Here is a 26,693-nt window from a genome sequence, read left to right on the forward strand (position 1 = left end):
GTATAGCCACCCTACGGGAGGCAGGTGGATCTCTGCCTGGTCTACAGAGCAAGTTCCAGGACAGCCAGGGCTACACAGAGAACCCGTTTTTGTTTTTTTTCCCCCAGGGTAGGGGGGGATATTTCATGGCCCTCCCTACCTTTGAGCCATTGTGACACTCAGTTCATCAAGGGCTGAGCATGTCGTTCAGTTGATTCGGTGCTTGTCTAGCGTGTACAAGACCCTGAGTTTGCTCTCCAGCACCACAGACACTGGGTGTGGTGCCTCACACCTGTAATGCCAGCACTGAGACAGAGGCAGCAAGTTCAAGACTAACCTAGACTACATGAGACCCTCTCTCAAACACAAAATAAAACAAAAGTCTGGGGCATACATATCATGGGCCACCAATCAATGGTTTCTTTTATGATTAAATACAGAATAAATGAGCTGGTTAATAAGAACACAAAGAAATTCAGAGGGACAGCACCAAGTCTGGATTTCACCGAGGCCAGGTTAACATCAGCTGGAGTCACAGACACATACACCAACCCGGCAGGGCAGGCCTCATGCCATCAGCCAGTCGCAACCTTATTAAGAAAGGCAATAATTAATGTCCCGCTTTATGAACCCATCCCATCTGCCTGTTTCTGCAGATAGTAACTTTGGTTTTGCATTAACCTCCTTGGAGAAGACTCGAGCCCTCCGACCCCTTCTACAGAAACCATAAAATATAGATGGTCCTATTATCCTGGGCCCCATAGGAGCGCCATGCATGATTCATGTTTGTGCCTCTCCCTACTTGTACCTACCAGGTAGAAGCTTGCCAGAAAGCCAGCGACCCCCAGGCTCCGGAAGCGACCATCCAACATAGGTTCCTGTACACACACGCGCGGCCCACCCTTTATAAGCCGGCGCCATGTTCCCCCGGCCTCACTCTCTACCTTGACCACGTGTGTTTTCCACAGACCTGTTCACGTCTGTCTCTTTCTTTCCTATCTTAATAAAAACTCTTGTGGATCTGTTGTGTTTCAGGACATTTCCTTGCAGGGTAAGAGCACCACCAAATAACTAACATTCTGGATTGATACCAATCATGCTACATCTTAGATGCCAGTGTCTTCTGTACCTGGGCATTCTGGGAGAGGTCAACCCCCAAGGAAAGTCTGAACACAAAACCCAGAAGGCCCCAGCCAAGGACCTCACATGCACTGGGGTTGTGGCGATGACAGTCTGACCGCCACCTGGTGGACCCACTGCTAGACATAAGACCCCAGTGAGAAGGGGAAGTAAAGGGTGCTGCCTCCACCACTTGTGACCATATTCCGAGGTAACATGCCACCGCCTGTCACTTATTAAGTCATTTCCAGAGAGGGGACCACAGAGCTGGCCAGGACACAGGTCCTCTAAGTTCTAATGAGGACTGAAAAGCAGCATATGGAGGGACCCACGATGGCTTCTTCCCAACACTGGATTAAATTGGCTGGTCTCGACTGTGTTTGATAAACTGTATTTCATGGTTTCAACTACTCGGAGTTCACTGTAACTCACCGACAGTGGACAACCCCTGCCTCGGATTTGGAAAACATGAGCCATTTTATTCACCTCAGCAAGCTCAAGACTCTGAGTTCAGTCTCTAGCAATAGATGAGGGAGAAAACGAAAGAAGTCAAAAATCATAATTCTTATGTGTACTTATAATTATATGTTTAAAAAATTGATCATGTCCTTGTACCCTTGCAATACTTAATGTGTCCCCCCAAGCCATCTCACAACAGCACACTCAGTTTCTCCCTGAGTGTGGGGTCTGATTATGTAGAGAATGAAGAAAGCAAGCAATTCTCCCTAGACTACCTGACTACAGACCTGCCCTGCATCTTCTCACCTTGTTGGGGCCCCAGAATGTCCACCAGTGTCCTGTGCCCTGCAGATGCAGGCCCTGCCACAGTCACAGGAGAGGCAGGCCGGATGCCCACCCAGACACGAGAAACCCAGTCTTAGGGCAACTTGCCACAAAAGTCTTGTGGGGGGAGGGGGCTCCACCTCTCTTCTTCAACGCTCTCCTTCCTTGTATCCCTCTTAAGTCCAGTCACACATGAAGGCCCAAGTCAAAGTGGCCACTGTCTGAGCAGGATCGAGGGGCAGCCTTCCCCACCTCTACCTCAGGAATCTCTAGCACATTTCGGTTCTCACACACCCAAGGGTCCCATTTCTAGGCCAGGGTCAGACACAAATGTGGTCAGTAAAATGAAGAACCCAGGAGATGCTCTCAGGGACTACATCCAAGTATCCGCTGGTTTCTTACCAGCATGCTGCATGTATGTTAGGCAGGTCCAAGCAGCTGCCGCAGCCCAACAGAAATGGGGAGGCGATGGGTAGAGAGAGGCACAGCTTTGAGGCCGAGCAGGGATCAGCCTTCCCCTCTGCGGGTTTGGTGCTGAGTGATCTCAAAGGGGTAGCCTGTGCTCCTCCCTAAGAGCACACTCAAGGGGGACGAAGGGATACCTTTTCTTGGAGGATGAGGACAAGATATGAGGTAAGGGCCAGGGCCGGTGCACAGTAGGTTTTATAGGTAACAGCAGCAAGTCCTAAAGCACTGAGAGTAATGGTCCTTGGTCCCCGTTTCACTCATGCTAAGAAACTGGCAGGCAAGGATCGCCACAGAGCCGGCAGACTGGCCGTCACAGGGCCTCTGTACCCAACCAAGGTCATCCAGCCTGCTACCCCATGCCCCAGCAACACCCTGACAGGAGTTTCTCAGTGCCCTCCCAAAGCGGGTATTTTTACCCCATTTGACAAGCGAGCAAGCCAAGGCTCCGAGAAGCAGGGCAGGCAGCCCTATGGTCGTGCATTCACGTCCATTAGCACCAAGACTGGGACCAAGGATGTCCTAGGTCGGGGCTTCCTCTGTTAACACGTGTGGGTCAGGTAAGCTTAATTCAAACAAGTCTGTGCTGCAGTTCCCAGAGACTGAACAGCAGCCGTAGAGGCATGGGGGTCTCAGAACAGGGACATGCATGGGAGTGCCCCACAGCAGAGGCAAAAAAAAAAAAAAAAAAAAAAAAAGTCCCAGGACAACATATATGGTTCCAAAATGCTACCTGCTGCCAAGTCCAGTGTACAGGGCATCCAGCCTGGTGGCAACACAGAAACTACTGTTTCAGCATCTCCCTTGGATAACAGGTGTCCTTCACTAGTTCTCAGTGTGAACTCAAGGCGGCTCAGAATGTGGGCTGGGGATGTGGCACCATCAGAAGAGTGCTTGCCTAGCATGCAGGAAGTCCTGGGTTCAGTCCTCAGCACAGTATAAAACAGGGCATGGTATTATGGACCTGAAATCCCAGCACTCCAAGTTAAGACAGGGAGATCTGAAGGTCAAGGTCATCCTCTGTTTCAAAGTGAGTTCAAGGTCAGCCTGGGATACAAGAACTGCCGTCTCAACGTAAAAAGAGAGGCAGTATAGCCTAGTGGCCAGAGCTCGAGAGACATAGAGCCAAGTCAGCTCTGCCAGTCGTTCGTGTCCTTCGGCGTCCTCCTCACCGCCTGGCTCAGTTCCCCATCTAGATATTGAAGGGGGTCAGGGAAGATGTCCGATGAGGACCCCTAATCCTGCTTCATGAGGGGTTGGTCTGAACCTCGGGTCATGCACCGCGAACTCCTTTCCGGATAGGATCCCCTCCACACGGAGGGTGGTACCCAGCCTCTCTCGCCACTGTCAAAACCCCTCGAGAGGAGCCTGTGGCTGCCTGGCTCTGAGGTCTCTGATGTCCACAGCCAGCGCTGGGTCTTCACATCCACTAACTGCTTGAAAGTGCTGCATCCAGCGCTGCATTAAAAATTAATTACACATGCTATTTTATTGCCAGTCCATAATGTAATGAGCACCAGCTGTGCTAAACAGCCAAACTCCTTTTTAAGACAGCTATAAAAAAAAAAAAAAGGAAGAAAGAAAAGAAAAAGAAACTGCTCTTCCAAATGCCTCTCCCGTCAGAGCAGAAAAACAGCAACATCTTGTACAGATCTGAACAGAATTCTTTGATTTAGCTCTGCCTTCGGAAGGGCCAGCAGAGGGTGACATGCTATTTGCAGAGGGTGCAACAGCGTCTGGGCTGCTGGGATGACCCCTTTCATCGGAAGGCAGGCGCCCCAGTGAGTCCTGCCCTGACTGGCCAGCCGCAGGCCCTCCGCTGACCCCACTCCCCAGCTGCTCTGGGCCCCTGTTGGTGCTGAAAGGTGTGATTTGCCAGTTACACGGACAGTGGCCTTTTTCTGGAGCTCACCAAATACTTGTCAACCTCGGCTACCTCCTCCAACATGAACACTGGCTTCCTGAACTCAGGGAGTCTTGCAGCTCTCTAATGGCCTCTACTGGAATGATTCCAGTCAGGAAGGATGGCGAGCAGGTCTTGGGCAGGCACTGGAAGACAGCAGTTACAGTGGAGCCATCCCAAGATGACACAGATACCAGTCAGTCTGAGGAACCAGCCCCCCAGGAACTGCCAAACATGCTGTAAATGTCAGTCATAGGGTGAGACCACCAATGTCTTGGTTGTACAGACACTGTGAGGGGACAAATGATTGACTGAATTTTTTTTTGAGACAGAGCCTCACATAGTCCAGGCTGACCTATTAACTTGATGTGTGGCTGAGGATAACCTTGAACTTCTAATCTTCTTGCTTTCATTTCCCAAGTGTGAGAACAACATGCTTGCGCCACATACCTGCTTTACACGACGTGGTACTAGGTAGCTTCATGCGTCCTAGGCCAGCTCTCTACCACCTAAACTGCATTCCCAGCAGGGCTCTCTATATTTTTAATAATTCCACTCAGCCAGCCCCGTTACACGGGACCTGGTGAGATCAGAAAGCACCCCTCACCCCAAAAGCATTGGAGCCCACACGTGTGTCTGCCACCTGTCCCCAAAGGTTCGTCACACACCTCCTTCACACTCAGTTCCCTACTACACCCTCATGGCCCTCCTCCTTCTGGTCCCCATGGAGGCTCACATGCCCCCCCCCCAGCACCCAGCACACCACACCCACCAGGCAGTGCAGAGCAGGGAGAACTGCCAATCTCTGTCCCCTGGGAGAGCGGCTGCCCTGTGAGCCCCTACTGCTAATCAAACCCAGTCCAAAGAGAAACTCCAGCTCCATCTTCATTTTGGTATGAAATGTGCAGCGCGCAGACCATATCATTAACATAAAACTTCCAGAAATAAGGCCACTTTCCAGACAGACTGTATTAATTGCATCAAGCCTCCACAGCTAGGGTGGTCTGAACCTAGGCATCCCATTGGAGGGCTCCAGTTATAAAAACCAACACAAAACGAACACTGGGATATAATTGAAGGAGGAGAAAACGATAGATTCCACTGTTAAAGCCTACTATTTACTTACAGGTATTCTTTTATCTTTATTGTCCCTTTAACCCATGCCAAGAAACCCCAGACTAGTTAAATAACACAGCAAGCACAATTTCAGTAGAAAAGTAAATTGAATTTAACTTTACAAGATTGCCCTGTGATTTCAGCATATACTAATGACTGCAACTGACTCCCTCTATTAAATCCAAACACTTCCACTTCCCTGAGCCTGGATGCTGTGTGTTCTTGCATGAGACCTTGAACTTCGCCGAGCACATGCATTAATCACTCTGGCTGATGACCATTTACAGCTCCTAAATATGCAATGAAGTTTCCTAGTTCCCATTCCACCTCCTAATGCTGGTGCATGATGGAGCTAGCCAAGAGGCTAAATGCTTTTAAGCATGGAAACCAGGGATGCGGTTTAAAGGAAGCTCCCACCCAGTGCCAGATACGTAACGCCATCAGATTGCGAAACCCCTTCTGCTTGCGTATGAATCATACCGTCTGTGGGGCTTGTTACATGCAGAGTGTTGTTCTGAATATCTGCCCCAAATGACCTCACGAAAAATCCTCCAAACAACCATAGAGCATGCCCTATACTTATGCCCATTTCACAGATGAGAGAATGGAGGAGCAGAGTGGACAAGGAATGACTTGAGTAAGGCCACATGGCTAGCTACGTATGTCACTCACTAAGGTAGCCTGATACATTCTGAAGGCCACTGATGCCTTCAGAGCAGAGAAGGACTGAGGACAGGATGGAGCCCAGTAACTTTCAGCTGTTATTTGAGTATCCTTGGATTCTGCCTTGGAGACTCTGTACAGGCCCAGACCCACAAAAGCCCAACCCATTTTAGTCCACAGATCTACTCATGGAGCATTACTTTTCAATATTACATTCATATATATGGGGGTGGGTAACAGGAAAGGGGGCTAGGCTTAAAGAGGACAATGACATGTTCAAGGCCTCTGGTCCTTGGATGGCACAGGGCAGGGCAGTTGGTCGTGGCTCTCGATTGCACAGCCACCTTGATAATTCTGAGAGATGATCTTTCAGTTGCCAAGAGTACCTTGACTCAAAGCCACATAGGATCTCTGCAGAATCCACAGAACAGTGGGCCCCTGTGCCCCTTCTCCTGAGCATCTGAGAGAAGCGTGAGTGAGGGGTCCCAGCAGGGCCTGGGTGTATCTGGGTAACTCTCTTTCCTATGAAATCACACCCTTCTATAAATAACCCAGAGTGTGTTTGTGGGCATGCAATTAACCTGTGCGAAGCTCAGGCCTCCTGAGTTAATTTGAAGAGATAGGTTCAAAGCGCCCTGATCAGAAGAGAGACTGAGCGCACTGAGTACCGCAGCGCGCCGTCTTCGCAGCCCCTCCTTCCTCGAGGGTTCCTGGCGACTTTATGCCTCCTCTGCAGCTACTAATTAAACAGGCACTAAAAACACTTCAGCAAACAGCCCAGTGCCGGGAACAGAACCAAAGGGACAAAATCCACTGGAAGAAGACACTTGACTGTGTCAAAATTTATCAGAAAATGCAGCACAGCGGTACGGCCTGATGCAGGCTAAGTTAACAAGGCAGAACCATGGCTAAGAACAGTACTGGGTATGGGACAAAGAATGGGAAGAAGAAAAACAGTGGCTTCCTCAGGAGCCAGCTCCTAGAGAAGTCCCGGGGCCCAGACCGTCACTGCTGCTCCCGACCCTAACACAGCAATCCTCACACATGGACAGAGCCCTGAAGTCCATGGTGGCCTCTGTACTACAGATGAAGCAGGTGTCGGATGGGAGCCCCTTCCGCTCTATGGTCTTCCCTCCTCTCCCATCCATCTCAAGACAGACCTCCATGCCCACACTGTAAGCTGTAAGCTAAGCAAGGGACCCACATACTTGACTCTGCCTGGGTCTGCACATGGCCTACCAACTCTGTGCCTAAGGACCTACAGTGAACTAAAGAATGAGTGAGTTTGAGCTGTGAGACCTTGAGGCTCTGAAGCTCACCTATAAAGTGGGAAAGTAAAGCCTCAGCACATGCACACATGCCTAGTGCACGATGGGTAGTTATGTTAAGAAAACAAGTGAGGACAGACTCCCCTGGCTGCCAAGACCCTGGGATCTTGTCTGTCCTCCCCTGAGTCTAAGCAGAGGTCATGTGGCTAACTGAGCTAATCCCCAGGACTAAGCCCAATTCTTGAAGGGGGCTCAGCCATGGCCTCCCAGCCTTTGCCCCTCCCACTCACTTACAAAATGGAGGCAGGAATGGCTCCTGCTGGGCACTTGACACAAAGGTACCTGGAGAGCCCCGTCAAATCAAAGGCAACTCAGTCCTCCACTTTGGCAGCTCCTAAGGAGGGCCAGCAGAGGGTTAAGCACACCCCAGTGACACAGGAGACAAAGAGATCATGTTTCTACATGCAGAACTTGACTGAGTCTAGCCATAAACACTCAGGCTTATCTTTGAAAGTGCAGCCCCCACTAAGTGGGTGCAAGGCTTCAAGGCCACAGCACGCATTACAGGGATCCAGAGAACAGGTCAGCTGCCCTGACCAGCAGGCACTCCAAGCTCCATGAATCCTTGGTCGCCTTGGGGACCAGGCTGGCCAGGAAGAGAAGCCTTTGGGAAGCAGGCTAGCCAGGAAGGAAGCTTTGTAAGCTTTTTCAACTCTTCCCTGGGGGATTTTTGATCTCTACTTTATGCACTCAAGACATAAGCCCAGTAAGGAACCAGAACTCCTGGTCCTGGATATCAGAGCCAATGGCATAACCACTTGTCATAGCAGGAATATGGGGCGCGGGTACTGAAGGCTGCAGAGGTCTTACCCTGGAGCAGGGGCTACTTGTGGCCGTATGCAAAGCCAAATCTCCAGTAAGAGGGGTCGCTGAGACAGTGTCAAATGAAAAGCAAAACCTGCCCAATAATAGTATTTTTCCTTTCACAGCTTGAGTCAAGAGAAAGCTTGCAACGTGCCTGGCAATGAAGCAGGGACAAATTGAACGTGGCCCAGCACTGTAGCCACCCTCTCCCTCCCTGGCCCTGGCCACGGAAACCAGGCCACAGCTGCTCGCCACGTGAGTCTGTGTCAGCATCCTGGCTCCCGAAGCCACAGTGTGTTGCAAACCAGGCCCCACCAGGAGGCTGCAGGGAGGGCCTTCTCTCCTCGACCTCATGGGGACCCCAGGCCACAGACATCGTTGGTCTGTGTTTGTGGGGAGACAGAGCAAGGGGGCAGTGGAGGCAGTGTCAGCACCTGGCTGTGGCTTTCCTTTGTGTAACAGGCAGCTCCACTGGCCTGCAACAGCAGCAGAGGGGACTGGAGCAGGTCTGGGGTCTGCCCAGAGCTACCAACCTTCAGTCTCCACCCCAGACGCCCACAATGTTTCATTGCTACCCATGGCCACAGAGGTTTTTTTTTAAGGCTCCTCTTTGGGACGACTTTTTTTTTCTTCCCTCTAAGTTAATGGGCAACACATTGTCCCAAAGAGAAAGTCAGCATTTTGAATGGCTCCGGCACTGTACACAGACAACCCAGGAATCCTCTCCTACCCTTGTCTGGGGTGGGTGGCAGGGCAGCAGAGGCGAGGGGCAGAAGAAAACCTCCCTCAGATGTTAAGTGTTATCCAATTAAACTTTGGCTAAACAGCCCAAAGAGATGAAACTCGGAGGTTGGGCAGTGCATTCTGGGAGTGAGACTCTCAGAATTCGGGGGTGAGGGGACACGTGAAGGTGAGGGCCCCTGAGCCCCTGGGAACAGGCACGAGTTTACAATTCGGTGGACACCCTTTGCCACGTCCGCTGCCATCCCCCAAAAAGCTTCAGTGTGTGTGGGGGGGTGCATCTCCCCTGGCAACCCGCCTTAGGTCCCCAGCTCTGCCCGGGGCACAGCCCGCCATCCCGGGAGCCCGCCTCCCCCACCGCAGCGGCTCTGTTACCTGACAACTGACACTGACATCCAAAGGGAGCCTCCATCTGACCCTCACCCTGAGCCCCGTCGCCCGAGACGGGGCGTGCGCCACAGCAAGGCAGCGGGAAGCAGGGTGGGAGAGCGCCCAGGGCACGCAGAGGTGAAGTAATCACAGATGTGGGAGGGTGGGAAGAGGAGGCAGCTATGGGGGCCATCGGTGGCAGCTGGGCAGGCCTGCACGGCCCTGGAGAAAAAACAATAGAAAAGACTGGTCAGTTGGGCCCTGGACTGGACTAGAGGCTTGGGGCACAGGAGGGGGGGCCTGGGTCACAGGGCTACAGTAGAGCCTCCAGGAGGGTTTGGCCCCAAGGATACTAGCCCGACAGGGATGGCAACTGGGGCCCGAACAAGGGAGAAGGGGTCAGGGTGCACAGAGGACATTAGCAGAGGCTACACCTGCAGCTGCCAGATAGTTTCTGAGGGACCCTGCCTTTAGGGGCCTAGTGCAGGGGGTTAAGGCACAGAGGCCTGTCAGGGCCCCTTCTCCCAGTTAGGAGTCCCTGGGTGGGGTCTTTCCGAACAAAACCAGAGAAGGCTTCAATTGAGGATTTGTTCTCTCAAGCGATGAGCGAGCCCTCTTTGTAAGAGGCAGGAAGCTGTATTCTATCAGTACAGGTTCTTTGGACAGGCCTGAGCCGCCTCAAGTCTACCTCCAAGGGTCTGGACAATGATGAGCCTCCTGCCTAGTTGATCACCTGAGGCCTCTCTCCAGACCCTGACAAGCAGTACCAAAGCCCCAGTGGCCCACAAGATGCCCTGACTTCCTCCTCCTTTCCCGACCACAAGAAAACCTAGCACGGCCCAGACGCCTCTTAATGTCTTCACCTTGGCTCAGGAGTCTCCACTCCCTCATCTGACAGCCGGTGACAGCAATGAACAGGAGGGTTGGGGGGCCACTGCCTTGCCTCCACCCAGCCCCACAGTGAACCTCCACTGCCAGCAAGACCTGGGTTTGATTTGGCCGTTTATCTTACATGGTTAAGAGACCACCAGGGCAAAACATTTGTGTGAAGGCCTTGCCAAAACCACAAGTGAAGAAGCCCAAATTCCCTGGGTAAATAATTGAGCAGAGAAGCATCAGAGAGACAAGACAATATCCACAAGATGATGGGCAGCTAAGCCTCACCAGCTCTGCAGGGGAGGCCGAAGTCTCACCTCCTGGCACCTGCAGATCTGCACAGGTGGGCATCTGCCTACTCCGCAGCCACCACAGCGGAATCCCTCCTCCCAGGAGAACCACAGAACCATGCGAGCCCACTGGGAGGCAGAACCCTGTCAATTTTCTCCAATCCAGCTTTCTAACGTGCTCCTGGGCACAGGACGGAGGATATCCATTCCACAGACCCAAACAGCTGCCCTAGCCACAGAAACAGCAAGCCTTCACAGTCGCGGGTCTCCTCAAAAGCCCACTGCCCGTGTGTAAACAACGTATAGAGGTACACAGGGCATTTGAGAAACACCCCCAGCTTGGAGCTCACTGATGTCCAGCCAAGAAGCCAGTGCCAGCCCTGACACTACTAAACCCCACTGAGGGAGTGATATATTCAAACGCTCCAGATATTTCCGGGTTGGCACATCCCCCCAGAAAGGCGTGGTCAATAAACCCGAGGATGGTTCCAGTGCCAAACGTAGAGCAGAAAGCCACACCACAGTTTTCTTATGGGACTCAAGCAAAGACAATGTAAGGCCAGTGCCACCCAGCTCCCCTGGAAGGCCAGTGCTTGCCTCAAAACCTATTGCCTCAGACACTGTACTTCGCCCTGTCCACTAATGGCCTTGAATCCCTCCCTGTGTGGGCCCCCCTTTTAGACCATTGGAGAGCTCAGGATCACCAGAAGCTATCACTGTAAATTTGCACTAAATGATAAGACAACCACCATGCTTAACAGGGAGGGCCACCTCTCACTCCAAACTGAGACTGGAGAGGAAGGACATGAATGTAACAGTGTCTCCAAAGCCTGCAGCTGGGGTAGAGTGAGCAGGGTACCTTGTATCCTGAAGCCAGGGGCCACATGGAGGTGGAGGAAGGCTGAGCACCCGGGACCTCAGCACATCCATCAGTGAAAGCAGCAGGTTTCTGGGTTCTACAGAGGACCCTAACTCAGCCAGCACCACGTATCACAGTTGAGATGCCAACAGGAGCTCCTCAGAGTTGACTGTGATGGGAAGAACGGCCAAGGAGCAGAAAGGAAATGTCATGCTGCCACAGCTGGGAAGGATGTCACTGGAGCTGTTCCAGGGTCTGTCCAGATGAAGTCCCACACCAACACCAGGCGGTAACACTCTGGCTAGACAGGTGGCCACAGGGCCTCCTCAGACATGACGACCTCATTGAAGTCTACCTGCTCCAAGGGCAGGAGGGCGTGGGCCCCCTATGGGACTGTTAGATCGACCTCTTCCCCACAGGAAGTCCCCTCGAGACACAGCGCACCTCAGAGCTTTGCACACAGAGGCACCTCTGACATCCAGCTCCCACAAAAGCTGAGTGAGAAGCCACCATCCTATAACTCTCTGGGGAGCTCCTGGGCAGGCAAGCCATGGAAACTGAGTAGTGATTTGCAGGGGCTGGGGGGGCAGTGGAGACTGAGGAACCGTGGGTTACAGGGTCATTTGGGGATGTGATAATTCAATAGTAGTAATAGCTGTGCAACACTGTACATAAACCCAAAGCCACAAATGGTACAAATTGAGCAAGTTTCACAATATGTGAATCTTTATTTCGAAGAAAATTACCGGTAAGGACCATGTCTCCGGGGTCTGTCCCTGCCCACTTCTCAGCCTTCTGCTGGGAGGAGTGCTGGCCTTGAATCTAGAACACAGACAGTTCCTGAGACCTGCTAACAAATTATGCACCTGACATGCTCAGAGGAATAGACAGTAACAGAGACAAAGACAGAAAGACTGACAGGGGTTTGGACAGAAACAGAAAAGTGAGTTCGAATTTCTTCTCAGTCATTTGCTAACATGTGACCTAGGGTAGTCCCTTTTCAGGCAACATGCAGCCAGAGCCAGCCACCTAATAAACACAGCCACTACTGTCCTTACTCCGAAACCTCATTTATTTCCAGGCCCAGAGCTTTCTGTTTTCTCCCTCTGCATCCTCCTCACAGCATCCTGCCCACTCCAGTGGGGAAGCACCCTAGAAGCCTCTCCAGGACACCTTTTCTCCCAAGCTCTCTGGGCTGGGCTTCAGTGTTAACAATGGTCTCTTAGTATGTATGAGGTCTTGGGTTCTGTTCCCAGCACTTCCAAAACAGTGAACAGAAGATGTGGGCCTATGAGATGGTTCAGCAGGGTAGGGTTTTACCCCCAAAACCCACATAAAGGTGGGAAGGAGAACTAATCCACACAATGGTCCTCCAAGCCCCACACATGCACCACAGCACACATACCCACACACATTCATTCATCATGTACACACAGACACAATAATAGCATGAGCAATACAATGTTTTTAATTTTCTTGTAAAAGACACTTGCTTTTGCAGCCTAACCCAGTCCAAACAGACCCATGTGCAGCAAGGTTTGTGGCCAAGGGGTAAGGCCACTACTTCAGCTTCTAGGAGCCCAGCCCCTGAGTAATGAAACCCTAGCTGGCTCAATTTTTTTTATCATAAAAGTATATTTTAACCAGGGGGAAAGAAATAAAAAATTGATACTTGTATCATGCCATGACATAAGGCCTTCCTATAGGATAGGGATATATTTACTGCCCGTCTCAAACACGTGGAAACAAGGCTCCAAAGTCAAGGTTAGGCAGCCTTCTTGGTATTTGTGCAACCTACAAAAGACTATGCAAAAGTCTCCCTAGAAGGCCTGTGATATGTTTGCTAAAAGCCAAATGGGGCAAGATCACTGTTGATGCCTTCCTGGGGGTGAAGTAGTTGGAGCGGCCCGAAGCCCACCTCCCTCACAAGCAATCCTTGCAGATGCTGGGCTCCATGCCCTGCACATGCGCACTAGCCAGCGACACGCCCACCGCCAGGAGCGTGTAGACACACAAAAAAATGCCTGGAACCACCCAGTCCGGGTTGAGGGGAACCAAGTCTTCCCAGTGCAGCCTTCCTGGTGCAGCATCCTCGGGCTGCCACTCTGCAACCGGGAGGTGGCAGATTCCATGTTCCTAGCCCGGGAGCGGGGCCTGGCACACACCGTGCGGAGAGGTCTATTTTTCTCCCTACCGGTGCCTTTCAACGGATACATTTTTTTAAAGGCGAGAACTCCTACTGATGGTGCAGAAATGAGTCAGAGATCAAAGGAGACAGACAGCCACGCCAGCGCGTGTGAGAGAGGGACTCTGGCGAGGGAACCTGACAGTCCCCGCGCCCCTTCCCCCGCCCCCCCCCCTCGTGCCAAGACATTAATTCTCACAAGTCGGAGAAAATTACTATGCATGAATGCAAAAAGCATGATCAGGAGTAATTAACATGGCTTCATATGCAAATTTTATTAATGCAGAAGTACAAAGTCATTATGCAAATGAAACTTACGTCAACTCTCTTGACAAATATTCATCTCTGAGGCTCAAGTTTCTCTTTTTTTTATTTATTTATTTAATTCTATCTCTTTCTCCCCCACACCTTTTTTCTGTTTGGGGATAGGGTTTTGTTGTTGTTGTTGTTTGGCTTTTGGTTTGGGGGGTGGCTAGGGTGGGCCAGGAGGACTGGGGAGAGAGATACACAGTCCTAGTGTCCAGGGAGGAACCAGCCGGCTACAACGGCTGTTTGACAAGTTTGCTAAGTTGTTTTCAACCAGAGAAATTTATTCTTGCATTGTTGATTTTTTTTTTTTTAAGTTGTTGGCAGGTATAAGACAGCTCATAGGAGAAGGGAAATTTAAAAAAAAAAAAAAAGAAAGAAAGAAAGAAAGCTATGGGCAGCAGGCAGCCAATCAAAACGCCAGAGCCAGTAATGAGGGCGATTGATGGCTGTTTGGCTTTTACTGCAGGGTAATGAACTAGAATCCAGTCTGAGGAGGGGGAGAATATGAATATTCATGAGACTGTGCTCCTGCGTTTGATGATTAAAGAAATTTTTAATATTCAAATAAGCGCTTGCCAAGTGATTAACAAAGAAGAAGCAACGCAGAAATATGGAAATGGGAACCGGGGAAGATTCGAGAGGCGAACATACTGTGCGGGAAAAGCAGCCCCAAATTTCATAAACAAGATAGGCAGATAACCCAATTCGCACGCAGGCAAATAAAAACATTTGTTTCTGATCACTTAAATATTTTGCCAGCTACTTTGTCTTAAGGATGATAAAAAAAAAAATGCTGTGTATTAAGGGGGTAGAGAAAAATAACATGTAACCAAATGCATTGCTCATATTTAAGAATCATTATCCTGACTCTAGCCTGCCTCCTCCCAGCCCGACAGGAAATTAAGATTCTTTTTCCGGTTTAGTAGAGAGAGAAGATGGAGGTGAAGCCAGTTTACACTTGAAAAGCCAGAGCGTGTTCAGAGCATGATGCTGTGGTGATAAAGAGCCTAGACGGCCACTGGCCATAATATGCGGCTGCTGGGCTAGTCCAGAGGCCCAAGGATTGAGGGCCAGTGACATCTGGGGAGGGGGGAACACTGAAGCCCACAGTCTGGACATCTAAGGGCCCCCTCTCACTGGCTCTGGTCTAAACACAGAAATACGGAAAGCCAGCTGCCACGGAGAAGAACCTCAAAACCCAACTCCGCTAGATGGCTGTGGAGGCAAAGTTCCCACTGTAACGGCTCCACCACGGGTTCACAAGGAAGCACATAATAACGGTATTAGCTGGTAAGATGATCCTGCAGTTAAAATTCATCTAATTAGCAGCCAATGACATCCATTTTGGCAATTTCCTATTTCAAAGGGGTGGCGTGCCACCTTAATGGAGACAGGCCTGGGTAACTCACTAGACAAGGCCTGGGCCTGCCATCCCTGGTCTCTCCCCCACTCCTTCCTTAGGGGGAGGGAGTAACTGGGATGGGAAAAATAGGAATGGTTCTAAGGAAACCTCTCTGTCAGTCACTGTCAGAGCTCCCTAGGTCTGGGGAGCTAAACTCAACAAGTAAATTCTTTTATTCTTTCATCGTAAGAAATAAAGTGTAATGATAAAACAAAGCAGAAAAGAAAATCTAGGCCTCTAATGAACTCTATCGATTGCCATGAAACCTAGAAGGCCAGGCCAGCCCTCCATGACAAAGCCAGAAAGCAAGTCAGTGAGAGGGTAGCTGGGCTCATTGCCCCACAGCAAATGACCAACGGCCATGAAGAGGGTTCCCAACTTTCCCCTCTCTCTTCTAGATCCTTGGTCTGACTCACATGTCCCTCTTGCCTCAGCAGCATGTGATGGTCATCACATCATAGGTCTCCAGTCCCTGACTGTGTCACAGGGATGTGGGGTGCATATGTTCTTGGCAACAAGGGTAAAAAGGGTCTCACCAGCAAATGGGGTCTCATAGCTGTGTTTATAGAGTTCACATGGGAGACATAAACCCAAAATTCAAACCCACCCTGCCCTGTCTTTGGGCTGCTTTCTCAAGGGTCGGTGACCTTGCAGGTGGCTGGAGGTGACTGAAGGTTGGATGCAGGTGAAAGGGCCTATCTCACTTCCCCATCAACCACCTGCTTATGACTGGATGGAGAGAAGCTGCTGTGGGTACCCACGGCAGGGAAGAAAATGGCTGGCCACAGCCTGAAGGAACACAGGTAATTGCTCATGACTGAGCCTAAAACTACTGTTACTGACTTTTCGTGAAATGACCACCCAGGGACACTACTCACAACCCCATGTGCACAGCTGGACATCTTTCCTACACCCAGCATGAAAAGCTCAGTTACCCTAGGAGAAAACAGCACATCTTCTGGATCCTGAGCCAGGCTGCCTCCCTCCAAGCTCCTCCCTCATCTGGCATCCCTGCAACTGCCAAAGAGCTCCCTGACAGGCATTCCAGGGAAGGGTTGAGGGAGGCAGAGAGAGGGTCGCACCCTCCAACAGCCCACCAAAACCTGCTTTCACACTGCCTGCCAGCCTTGGAAAAGAGATCATTCTCTCAGGCAGCTGCATCTAGCAATCAGAAGCAGGTATACAGCGGCACCACTTCCCAAGGTCCAGAAACACCATTTTCAAAGGCTGCCAGTCCCAACTTCCTTCAGACATGGAGCTGCTGAAATCCTCTGAAGCAAGCAGATCCTCTTTCCCCATCCAGAGCCAAAGACAGGTGAGGCTACACCACTTGTTCCAGAATCTTCCGACAGCTTCCCCAAAGGCTCCAGAGGCAGATGGGAGGATAGTATGGGTGCCACTAAGGTATGAAGGTGACCCTGAAGCATCCACTGGATCTACCCAGAGTCAAGGCGGAGGAGCTGGACAGTTGTTTGGGCCCCACTATTCCAGTCCCCAGATGGGTACCTTGAAGTATGTAGTTCTCAGAACTGCTGGAATGCAAGTCAGCTGCCGACAAAGCCCGAGCCTGGTGGCTTTAGCAACAGCAAACCAGGTCCTCAACTGTGATCTTGGAAGGCATAGTCCACCAAACTAAGATTCAGGATTCTGGGAATGACATGGTCTAGGGGCATGACATGGCAGAGTAGGAGGCCATGTGTTTGACTAGTTAGAAAAATTTATGTGGGTGTATTTATGACACAGAGAGGGGCTAAAGATGCAAACACACACCACAAGCCCCCCACCCCCGACACACACACACACACACACACAAACACGTCAGGAACATGGACAGGCTTGCCGTCTATCTGTCTACCTGGAGTCAAAAGCTACGGAGCTGCGTCAACGCTCATCGCTCATCAGATTCTGCCCTCCAAGACAAGTCAGTCAATACTTCAGAAATTTTGTCTTGGTTTGCTTCCAGAACAAACGGTTTGCCACATGTGTCCACGGAATCACAGTCCATGGAGACACTGCTTACAAATGGAAGTCAACAGCTGAGTACATTGTTTGCATTCCAAGAATGAAAAATTTGAGACCTAGGGGTCAGGATGCTTCAGTCCTTTCGCAGATAAAACTTAGGGCCAGACTCCAACGACAAGCTCAGTCATGCATCCCTCACGTATGTCCCCATGTTTCCTTTCATTTACAACTCGGGGGTGAGGGGGATCCACAGTGAAAACAAGTCACGTTACAAGAGGGAAATAACCCAGGAAATGAACTGTCAGCTTTGGGGCCTCCCGGGAGGTTTAAACTAAGGACTCCTTTATCCTCTCCGACAGCATCCATGGGGCCTGACACCGATAACCTGAAAACACTGAACTTGACCCTTGTCCAAAATCTGATCCTGCAAAAAATATGTTTGAAAACTGCTGAATTCAGGTAATCATTGCAGGGAGAAAGTGTCAGGAGCTCCAACCCAGGATTTTGTTTGAGCCCTCGTGGGGAAAACTCAAGAGAATAAATAGAAGGGAGACAGAAGTCTGAACTGTGAGCATCCTGGAGAGCAGGGAAAGAACACAGCCCAGGCCAATGAAAAGAAAAGGTAGTACCAACACGGATTAGTGTGGTGACTCCAGCTAAGGGCATGGAGCACACAGAGGGCGCTCGCACGTGGAGAGCCCCCGGGGGTAAGGCAAGTCCGCACAGCTGTCTGTCCTTCTGCAGAAGGGACCATAAAACTCCAGAAGCGAACTCACAGCCTCTGGGTCAGCTGGGTTTCTTGTTTCAGATGGAACAGAAGTAAACTTAGTTAAAGAAAGGTTCAAGAAAACCAAATATAAAAAGAGGATCCCTGCTAGCCCTTAAACGCATGGTTTGTTTTTACTGCATGTGTTAGTTATAAGCAATTGATCTCCCCTATTATAATTTAAACACATACACACACACACACACACACACACACACACACACACACACACACACACACACGCACACACACACACGCACACCTCTTCTCTAGATTTAGTTGGTGATTATCCCCGCCCCCCCCAGTTTATCTCTTTGTACCTTTTTTGAATGGACATAGAATAAGAATACCAGGGTTGAACGCTTTGCCTCACGTAAGGACAGGATCTTTCTGTCTCTTTATGTTTCTAAGCTGAGTCTGAAATGTCACTGACTAAAGGGCTGAACAGGCCTGTAATTACTTTCAACCAAGTCGTCTCTTTACCTCGGTTTTCTGTATGTAGATGGCATTTAATATACATATTGTGAGCCGGCTTTTCAGCCTAGTAGCATTTGGTGGCAACAAAAAGAAAAAAAAAAAAAGAAAAGAAAAGAAAAAGAAAAAAGCCACCCACTTCCTTTTAAGGGGGTCCAAACACTGACAGTGGCAGTCACCTTCTTACTCCCCCCCCCATGAATTTTCATCTCCTGCAACACCAGAGGTGATGTGGGGTGTGTGCTCAACAAAATACATAAAAATTAACACTTGGTGGGATTAATTTAATAAAGATGGTTATCACGTTAACACTGGCAACGTTGATGCTTACAAGTCAATCTAGCTAGAAGGCTTACAGCGGCGGCCGAACCGGAGGTTTACATTCAACTGAGGCTTACACCACTATTTAATGTAATTAAAAATGCTGGCAACGCAGTCCTCAATGGAAATATCATCTCTACTGTGGAGTATTCCCATTAGAAATTGTGGAAAATCATAGCACGCCTACTTTGATTTTATTGTATTTTTTTTTTCCTGGCCATCTTTGCAACAGGGCTGAGGAGCTGGACCACGGATAGAATTCCTGAAGGAATCCTTCAGAGAACACAGGTCTCGCCTTCCTCCAGAAGCAACGTGTTTATCTACCATTCACTTGTTTTTTAAATCGTTTCTCTAATGTTTTTTAATCCGAAAGCCTGCACTTAGCTGTAATTACCCAGGAAGTCCTCTGCCTGGCAGAGGGGACCCAGCATGAAAGTGACTTTTTCAGATGCCCCCCAAAACATCATGAGTGAAATGCAGAGGTGGGAAGGCCTGCGTGGCTCATACAGAAACAATGACAATGTCAGTAGGGTCCCCACGAGTTCCCACTCCGGCCCTGGGAGAGATTCCTAACTGGTACCTCGGAGGAGAAAGAATGTAGTCAGGAGGCCTCCAGAACTAAACAGACCCAAAATCTGAACAGACGGAAAGAAAAAAAAAAATCATTGCACCACATCTCCCAATCTGAGAAAATGAAGTCTTGAGACTGCAATGCAGGAACTTGACTCAGTTCTCAGGGCCCAGAACAGCCTCTGCACCTCCTACAGCTGCCTGCCGGCTGCCCTGGGAAAAGCCACCACCAACAAAAAAATTCAGACCTTTCTTTCTCTAACCCTGCTTGCGATAAGCCCTGAGCAAAGGTAGCCAGGAAGCTTTGTCCCCCTCTCCTCTACGTGCATTTTAATACCCCTTATTCCACACCCTAATTTCTTTGAGGGGGGAAATCAGTGTCACTGAAAAAACGTCACTCTGTTTTGCAAAATCCAGCAGCTTCCTTGGCAGCAGAAAAGGCTGGCTGGCATTATCCCCTCATTTGACAAAACTACTATTTCTGGGCATGTACTCAAAAACAGGTAGGGAGCAAATGCTGAGAAATAAGGAAGTGGAAACCGCCAACAGCTTTTTCACTACCAAGAACGCCAAGCGTAAACATGATTTATTTAGCTGTGTGTAACACGCCTGTCCTCCACTCAGCTCCAAGCCCACTTGGGTTTAAGGGAAGGGTGGGTCGAGGGAACAGGAAGGGGCAGCTGGAAAGACAAGAGAGGTCATAGCCCCCCGGGGAGGCTCCTGAGCAGTTCTGGTTGGAGTTTGAGAACAAGAATATTCTCCCCCAAAATATATGCACGTGTCAAAGAAGGCAGCCCTAATCTGTGGGTTAATTAAGTAACTGCCACTAACAAAAGATGCAAGAGCCTGCCCGCACAAACAGAATATGTACGGGCTTCTAGGATCTTTGCTGCTCCTGGGTTTTCCACGCACCATTTGGGCTCGATGGAGTTGGGAGATTTTGAGATTCCAGGTTCAGCCGCGAGAGAGCGGGGAACCTCGACACCTCCCTTGCCCATCCTCCATGCCCACATGGAGCTCACTGGGGTCTGTATTCAATTACAGAGTCCCGCACACCTGGCTGAGAGCCCACACTTCGATACAGCCCCCATCTATCTGCAGCCCCCACCCCTCTTCATCTCAGATGCTGGAACAAGGGCTCTGCCAAGGTCCCCGGAGGGAAGAAGAGAATGTGCGCGCGCGCGCGCGCGTGTACACACACACACACACACACACACACACACACACACACACACACCCTGTCCCAAACCCAAGCCCCAGCTGGTACGTACTCCAAATACACAGCAAGGTCAGGAGGTTATTATCAAAACTCGAATTCAGGTCTCCGAGCATTTGCAGAGGGAAAAGGAACCAAACTTCTTTGAATACAAAATTACAGCAACAAAAAGGTAAAATGTTGGCCCCCCTGCAGGCCACTGGAGGTCTGAATCTCCCTAGTGAAGGTACCATTTCATAGCCGCCAGCTGTGTACTAGATGGGTACAGATGCCAATTTCTGTGAGCTTTGAGAGGAGGTAGAGGAAGGACAAGGGGAAGTTCCTCACCGGGCTGGCCAGAGTTCCTTCTTCACCTACACTGAGTAAGACTATGCATTTAAAGGCAGCCTGCTATAAGCATTCCAGTCTACATTCCATTCCCCAACACCCACCCTCCTCACCCACCCTCAACTTGCTCCCTACCCTTCCATGGCCAGAAGCTAGTATGAGGACAGGAAAGGACTTTTTCTGGGGTGTTCAGGTCAAGGGCAACAGTAACATCACCCAGTATTAAGATCATCAATCACATGATGTTCCCCAACAAGGAGGAGCTGGAGGTAGGGGGCTGCAGAGAAGGGCCTCTAACGTGAATGGAGATGGGTGAGGGGTGTTTCCTAGTTACCACCATAAGCCTCTCCCGAAAACCCCCAAATGCTTCCTCATTGCATTAAAAACAACACCCTATATATACAAGCAGCTGTTGGATTCCGTTCCTTGCAAATTAGTCGCCCCGCCCCCAGGGCCCAAACAATAACAGTCTCTCGGGTATGGTGTCTACGAAACCAGCCAAAGCTTCACGGAACCGGTAAGCAAAAAAGATACATCCCCATTCTACAGATACAGGCACCAGCTGAGGGGCTCGAGCTGGCCCTGGGTACTTGGAGGACAGGACAGGCTGTGTGCCAAAGGCTCTAGTCTCCTTCACCCCGGGGCCTAAGCCCTGAGGAGATACCTGACTCTCCAACTGCAACAAATATTTATCGAACGCCTAAGCGGGGTGCAGGTGCCACCGAAAGAAGAGATGCTGTAGGGAATTAATTCTACAAGAACGTGGAGATTTCTCCAAGCAGCGGAAGTGAAAGTGCTGGGCAGTGATGCTGTAGAAGGCTTCTTCTGCCCCCGCTTCAGCTACCAACCCCAACGGTTGGGCTGCCACAGGATCCTGCTGACAGAGGGCTCCATTTCCAGGCACACCTCCCACACACTGCTCCTGAACAAAGCCAAGCAAAGCTACCTGTGCCCTGAGGACACAGCCCAGGGCTCAGAGCCACATAGCCAGGCAGCCCTCTGTCACTCTGGCACCTAGGCATGAAAGACCCAAAGGATGGTGGGGTGGAGTGGAAGGGGCTGAGTGTCAGGCCCTGGAGGTAAACCTTCCACTACACAGCCCCAAGCCTTAGCTCAAATCTAGAGGAGGAAAAAATGCATAATTTTTAAAATCACCTTCAAGTCATCAACGTAAGGAAAACACAAATAAAAAACCAGCCTTCTTCTTATGTGGCCATTAAGCCAGTCAACCCCAGGACATTTGTCCCAAAAGCAAACCATGAACAGTGACCCATTCTCTCACACATCTAGCCTCCAAACACACTAAAATGTTCATCTCTTTTGACTGCAGAGCTGGGACACACACACACACACACACACACACACACAGAGAGAGAGAGAGAGAGAGAGAGAGAGAGAGAGAGAGAGAGAGAGAGAGAGAGCGCATTTCATCTTCATTGTTTAAAGGAACTCAGGTACATAAATATTAATCAAACACAGAACCTGCCTTTGCGTCCCAGTCCATTCTGAGGACAGGGTTGTGATCTTTACCCGTATTTACAGATATCCAAAGGCAGTTTCTATCTTGTTGGAACTGACATAAATGGACGACTGAGAAACCCAAGAGCAAGTCTGGGCAGAGAGAAACCCTTCCTGTCCAGGAAGGGGAGGTTTCCATTCCTGGGAACAACTTGCTGCTCCCCAAAGCTTTTCAACAAATAAATTGACAAGTACCTTCAGACACCTCCAGAAAAGCTAGTTGCTCGAAGTTCAAATTAGCAAAACCTGTGGGTTTGGGGTTTTTTGTTTGTTTTTGTTTTTGTTTTTGCTTGTTTGTTTGGTTTTGTTTTTTCCCTTTTTCTTTTGAAGACCAACTCTTTCTCCAAATGCCAGGAAGGCATTGTTGACACAGGACCCAGAGAGGTCAGAAGGCACAGCCCACCCTGTCAGGCCCAAACCATAGGCGCACGTGGACACACATTTTTTAAAACCACCTTGCCTACCATTCTAAAGCATTTATTCTGTCTAGCTCACACCTATTTCTAAATAATGGAGAATGGAGAGTTGGGCCCAATCCTAGGCTAGATGTCCCAGCTAAGGCAAATGCCTCCTCTTCCTTGGGCAATCAACACTCTTTTTTATTCCAGGAGTACCAGCTCCAGAAGAATATTTGGCCCGTTTTCTTATGAGTTTATTGGTTGAGCCCGGCATGGTGGGGCGCACCTTTGATCCCAGCACAAGGGAGGCAGAAGCAGGGAGGATCTCTGTGAGTTTGAGGCCAGCCTGGTCTACAGAACGAGTTCCAAGACAGGCAGAGCTGTTATTAAAAGAAACCTGTCTCAAAAACAAACAAAAAGCGGGGGAGGCTTATTGGTTGATTCCGAGATCCACCACTGTTTGTAAGTGCCTCTTGGAGAGCTAACAATGAGGCCAATTTTTAAGACACAGAATGAGTACCGGAATTCTAGCAAGGTGACAATTTGCATACCAAGTCTCTCTAGGGGTATGGTTAAAGACGCGGTGGGTGTTGAGGAGGGGGTTTACTCCACTCCTAATCCCATGCTTTCTGCCCTACACAATTGGGAAAAACTTTTGTCCCCGAGTGTTTCAAAGTCACAAGCCCAAGATTCCCCTCTAAAACAGCAGGTCCCAGCTCTCCCACTTGGGGGGAGGCCTGGCTGCCCTGCAGGAATTCAAGTATGCAGGAAGGATCTCAGACCCCTGCCTTCCGGTCTCACCTGGATCCTTAAGCCAAGGTGAGCTTAAGATCCCTTCTGAACTATATCAGCAAAAGATGGGGATCTTTAGGTGGCCCCAGGACCCTGAGCAAAGATCACACAGGCTGGGATGTCTGCCCCTCGCCGTGGCTTCACTGGCAGCTTCCAGGGGGTTCTGAAATGCAATTTCCCAGGCCAGGGGTCGCTCGACTTGGCGCATGCACTCTGCGCAGAGAGGGGGCGAGCGGTGGAGGAGGGGCATCCCATGCACAAAGGGCCCCAAAGCCAGCCGCCTCCCCGTCCTTGACCTTGGGTCTCCGCCTCCATCCCTCTCCTGCAGCCCAGGAAAGAAGCTGGCTCCATGCCAGGAGTGTGCTTACTGGACTGCGGCTGGGCTGGGGGCCTCCAAGGTGAGGGGGTGGGGGTGGGGTCGGAGGAAAGGAGCACATAAAAGGATGGAATCTGGGGCTTCAGCCCGCTCCGCAGAAACCCGCACTGCAACTCCTGCAGGAGCCAGTCCTGGCGACTGTGACTCGGTGCACAGTCCCCGAAACCCAAAGAAAAAGTTGCATGAGTGGTTGCTCCAAGAACAAATCCACCCCATGAGTGGCCTTTCGGCTTGTCCAGCCCGCCCCCACCCCTTCCTCCAACCCTGGCCGAAGCGGGCAGAGAAGAAAGGAGCACGCCTGCCCCGCGAGGCCAGACGCCGCCAGGGTCAGCTGCGCCTCCGCCAGCTCTGCGCCCTGCGCGGGCAGCTGGTCCATTAAGCTCCCGAATTATGCATGGGCCTGGCTCCCCTCGGCCTCCTGCCCAGGGCGCAAGCAACGTGCATGGCGGGGAGGGCGGGCAGGAGTGGTCAGAGGAAGACCGGGCGCACCCCAAGGCCCGGGAGCGGTGCGGCAGAGGCCCCCAGCATACCCGGGCGGGCCTAGGAAAGATTACCTACAGCCAGAGAGGCGCGGGTGCAGTCACCGAGTTGTGGGTGTCCGTACCGCACCGTGCACCCGCCCAAAACACTGTGCGGCCGGCATTGGGGAAAAGCCATTGTGTTCTCTTGCTGGGTGGATTGGTGTCAATGGACCCAAACTTCAGAGTGACCTCCAAGCAGGCAGGGTCTGAGGTGCATATCACGTGGACCAAGCCGGAGGCGTGCAGTCCCAACCCCCTCTCTCCGGAGCCTAGGAGATGGCCAGAGGCTGGGTGGGGGAGGGGCTGCTGTCCTCTAGAGGCGGGAAAGGAGACGGAGTCTTTCAAGTAGCACTGTCCGGGTGCGTGGGAAATTGCATTAGTGGTGCCTTGTACCAAGAGCCTGAGAGGAGGGTCAGTGTCAGAATCGTGAAGATTCTGATGTCCACCCGCCCACCTCCCTGGTCCCCACCACAGGCCTCAAACACCCTGAAACCTTAGAGACCACCATCACAACCACGGGCCACTTTCCAGACCTCTGCACTGCAATATACAGACTCCGACCCGAAGCGCAGAACCCCTTTGTGACTCCGAGAGACTGTTTACGAAAATGACTCTTTCCCATTTTCCCCAAAGCAAAGGCCAAGTCGGGAAAATGACATGCCTTTGTTTCCCCTTCCCAGCGAATAAAGTCGCCTGGTTTTCAGGGAAAGTTTTACAAGCCAATGATGCCGAGAAGACCGCACTGTTTCCGTCTCCTCATTGGTTAGCTTTGAACTAAGGTGGGGGTTGGGGGCAGACCCAGCTCAGGCTCCAAGAAAGAACTTAGTTCTGGTGTAGGACCCCACAACGGTTTTCCAGCCATTTGTTGGAGATGGGAAGGGGTCAAGGGAGGAGTGTCCTATTTGTTTATAAGGGAGAAGAACCAGACCCTACTGTCACCCTAAACAGGAAAGACCCTGCCCTCCATCCTCAAGGGCCCATCCCTAACTCCTACCCTCTCCAGAAATCTGGTCTGCCTTGGAAAAGCTGAAAGGAGGCCACTCAGACAGTTCAAGGGTAACCAGGTTTATTCTTGCTGGACACTAACTGGGATTCACTTGTGCCTTCATTGGGGCCATAAGCCAGGCTCTGGGGCTGCAGCCATTTTACAGGGTTCTGCATTTAGGCGCTGAACCCTACACCCACGGTTGGCCTGCCCCTTTAAAGCTGTGTCCACACTGACAACCTGAAAGTCTTAGAAATTGCCCCCTGGCTCTAGCCCATGGGCGACCACTATGCTCACACATCTTTAGGTGTGGCTGTTTTGGACTGGAGTTTTGCCCTGCCTTGGGAGGCACATCTCAACTGCTTGCCTACACCAGGAGGGGAGTCCTTCACCCTCTTGAGCCAGGTTCAGGTACACTGTATGGGAAGCCACAAACAAATGCCACCACAGACCTGTGGACTACCAGGAGGTCAGCCTTTCCCAATCAGCAACCTCATCCTCCCCACCCCCACCCCCAATCAATGGTTTTTATTTTCAACAGCCAATTCTTCAGGGAAACTTGCCTTCCAAGCCCCATATGTAAAAGAGTTAAGTCTGGCTTTGTAGGAGGGCTTAGATGGGAAGCTGAGGGGGTCTACCTAAATACCTCTTCTCACATTTTAGCTTAGAAGACTGGGAACCAGAGAGGGAAGCGGGGCAGGTTCAAGGTCACACAGCAAGAACATAGCTTCCAGGTCTCAGATCCCTCCCTGCCTGGTTCTTCCTGGACCCAGAAAGCCACCTACAGGTTACCATCCTACAGTTAGGACAGCACAGCCAACAGTGGACACATAACCACAGATACGCACAGCACAGGTGGGGCCACTGTCCTCCTGGCCCCACTTCCTCTCAGAATGGCCCCCAGTAGACAGCACCCAGTGCCCAGCTAGGAGCAAAAAGCCTGTCCCTACCACAGTAAAAACCCACTGGGTCCCACAGGAGGGGAGGACCCAACAAAGACGCCTTCCGGGGCATGGGGCAAGAGCCAGGTTCCAATGAACCACCCACAAACGTAGGCACTCCCCTGCCTATGACTCAGTTGTCTCTCTTACAAAATGAAAGTAGCAGCTGATTTCCAGCGTGTAGAGGGTGGAGATAGCAGTTGGAACCAAGAATCAAATATGACCATATCTCTGCTTGTTTACCCTTCTGTAAAGTGGGGTTGAAGTTAACACCCACCAAACACAGTTGTAAGATGATTAAGCGGAGGGTCCATCTTTACAAGGCCCTTGGAAAT

The 26,693-nt window shown here is 50.8% G+C and overlaps 1 protein-coding gene across 4 annotated transcripts in view; it reads right to left on the reverse strand.

Moving 5' to 3' along the window:
• Bcl11b (BAF chromatin remodeling complex subunit BCL11B) overlaps window positions 1–26,693 on the reverse strand; it is an 84,262-nt gene that overhangs the window by 37,378 nt on the left and 20,191 nt on the right. For 2 of the 4 annotated variants that reach the window (XM_036206497.1, XM_036206496.1), the window contains exon 3: window positions 9,277–9,492. The exons of the other annotated variants lie outside the window; for them this stretch is intronic. In XM_036206497.1, coding sequence (XP_036062390.1) covers window positions 9,277–9,492 — 216 coding nt within the window. The remainder of the gene's footprint in view (window positions 1–9,276; window positions 9,493–26,693) is intronic. 4 annotated transcript variants of the gene reach the window in all.

Source organism: Onychomys torridus, chromosome 14 (genome assembly GCF_903995425.1).
Source record: "Onychomys torridus chromosome 14, mOncTor1.1, whole genome shotgun sequence".
NCBI classification, from domain to species: domain Eukaryota; kingdom Metazoa; phylum Chordata; class Mammalia; order Rodentia; family Cricetidae; genus Onychomys; species Onychomys torridus.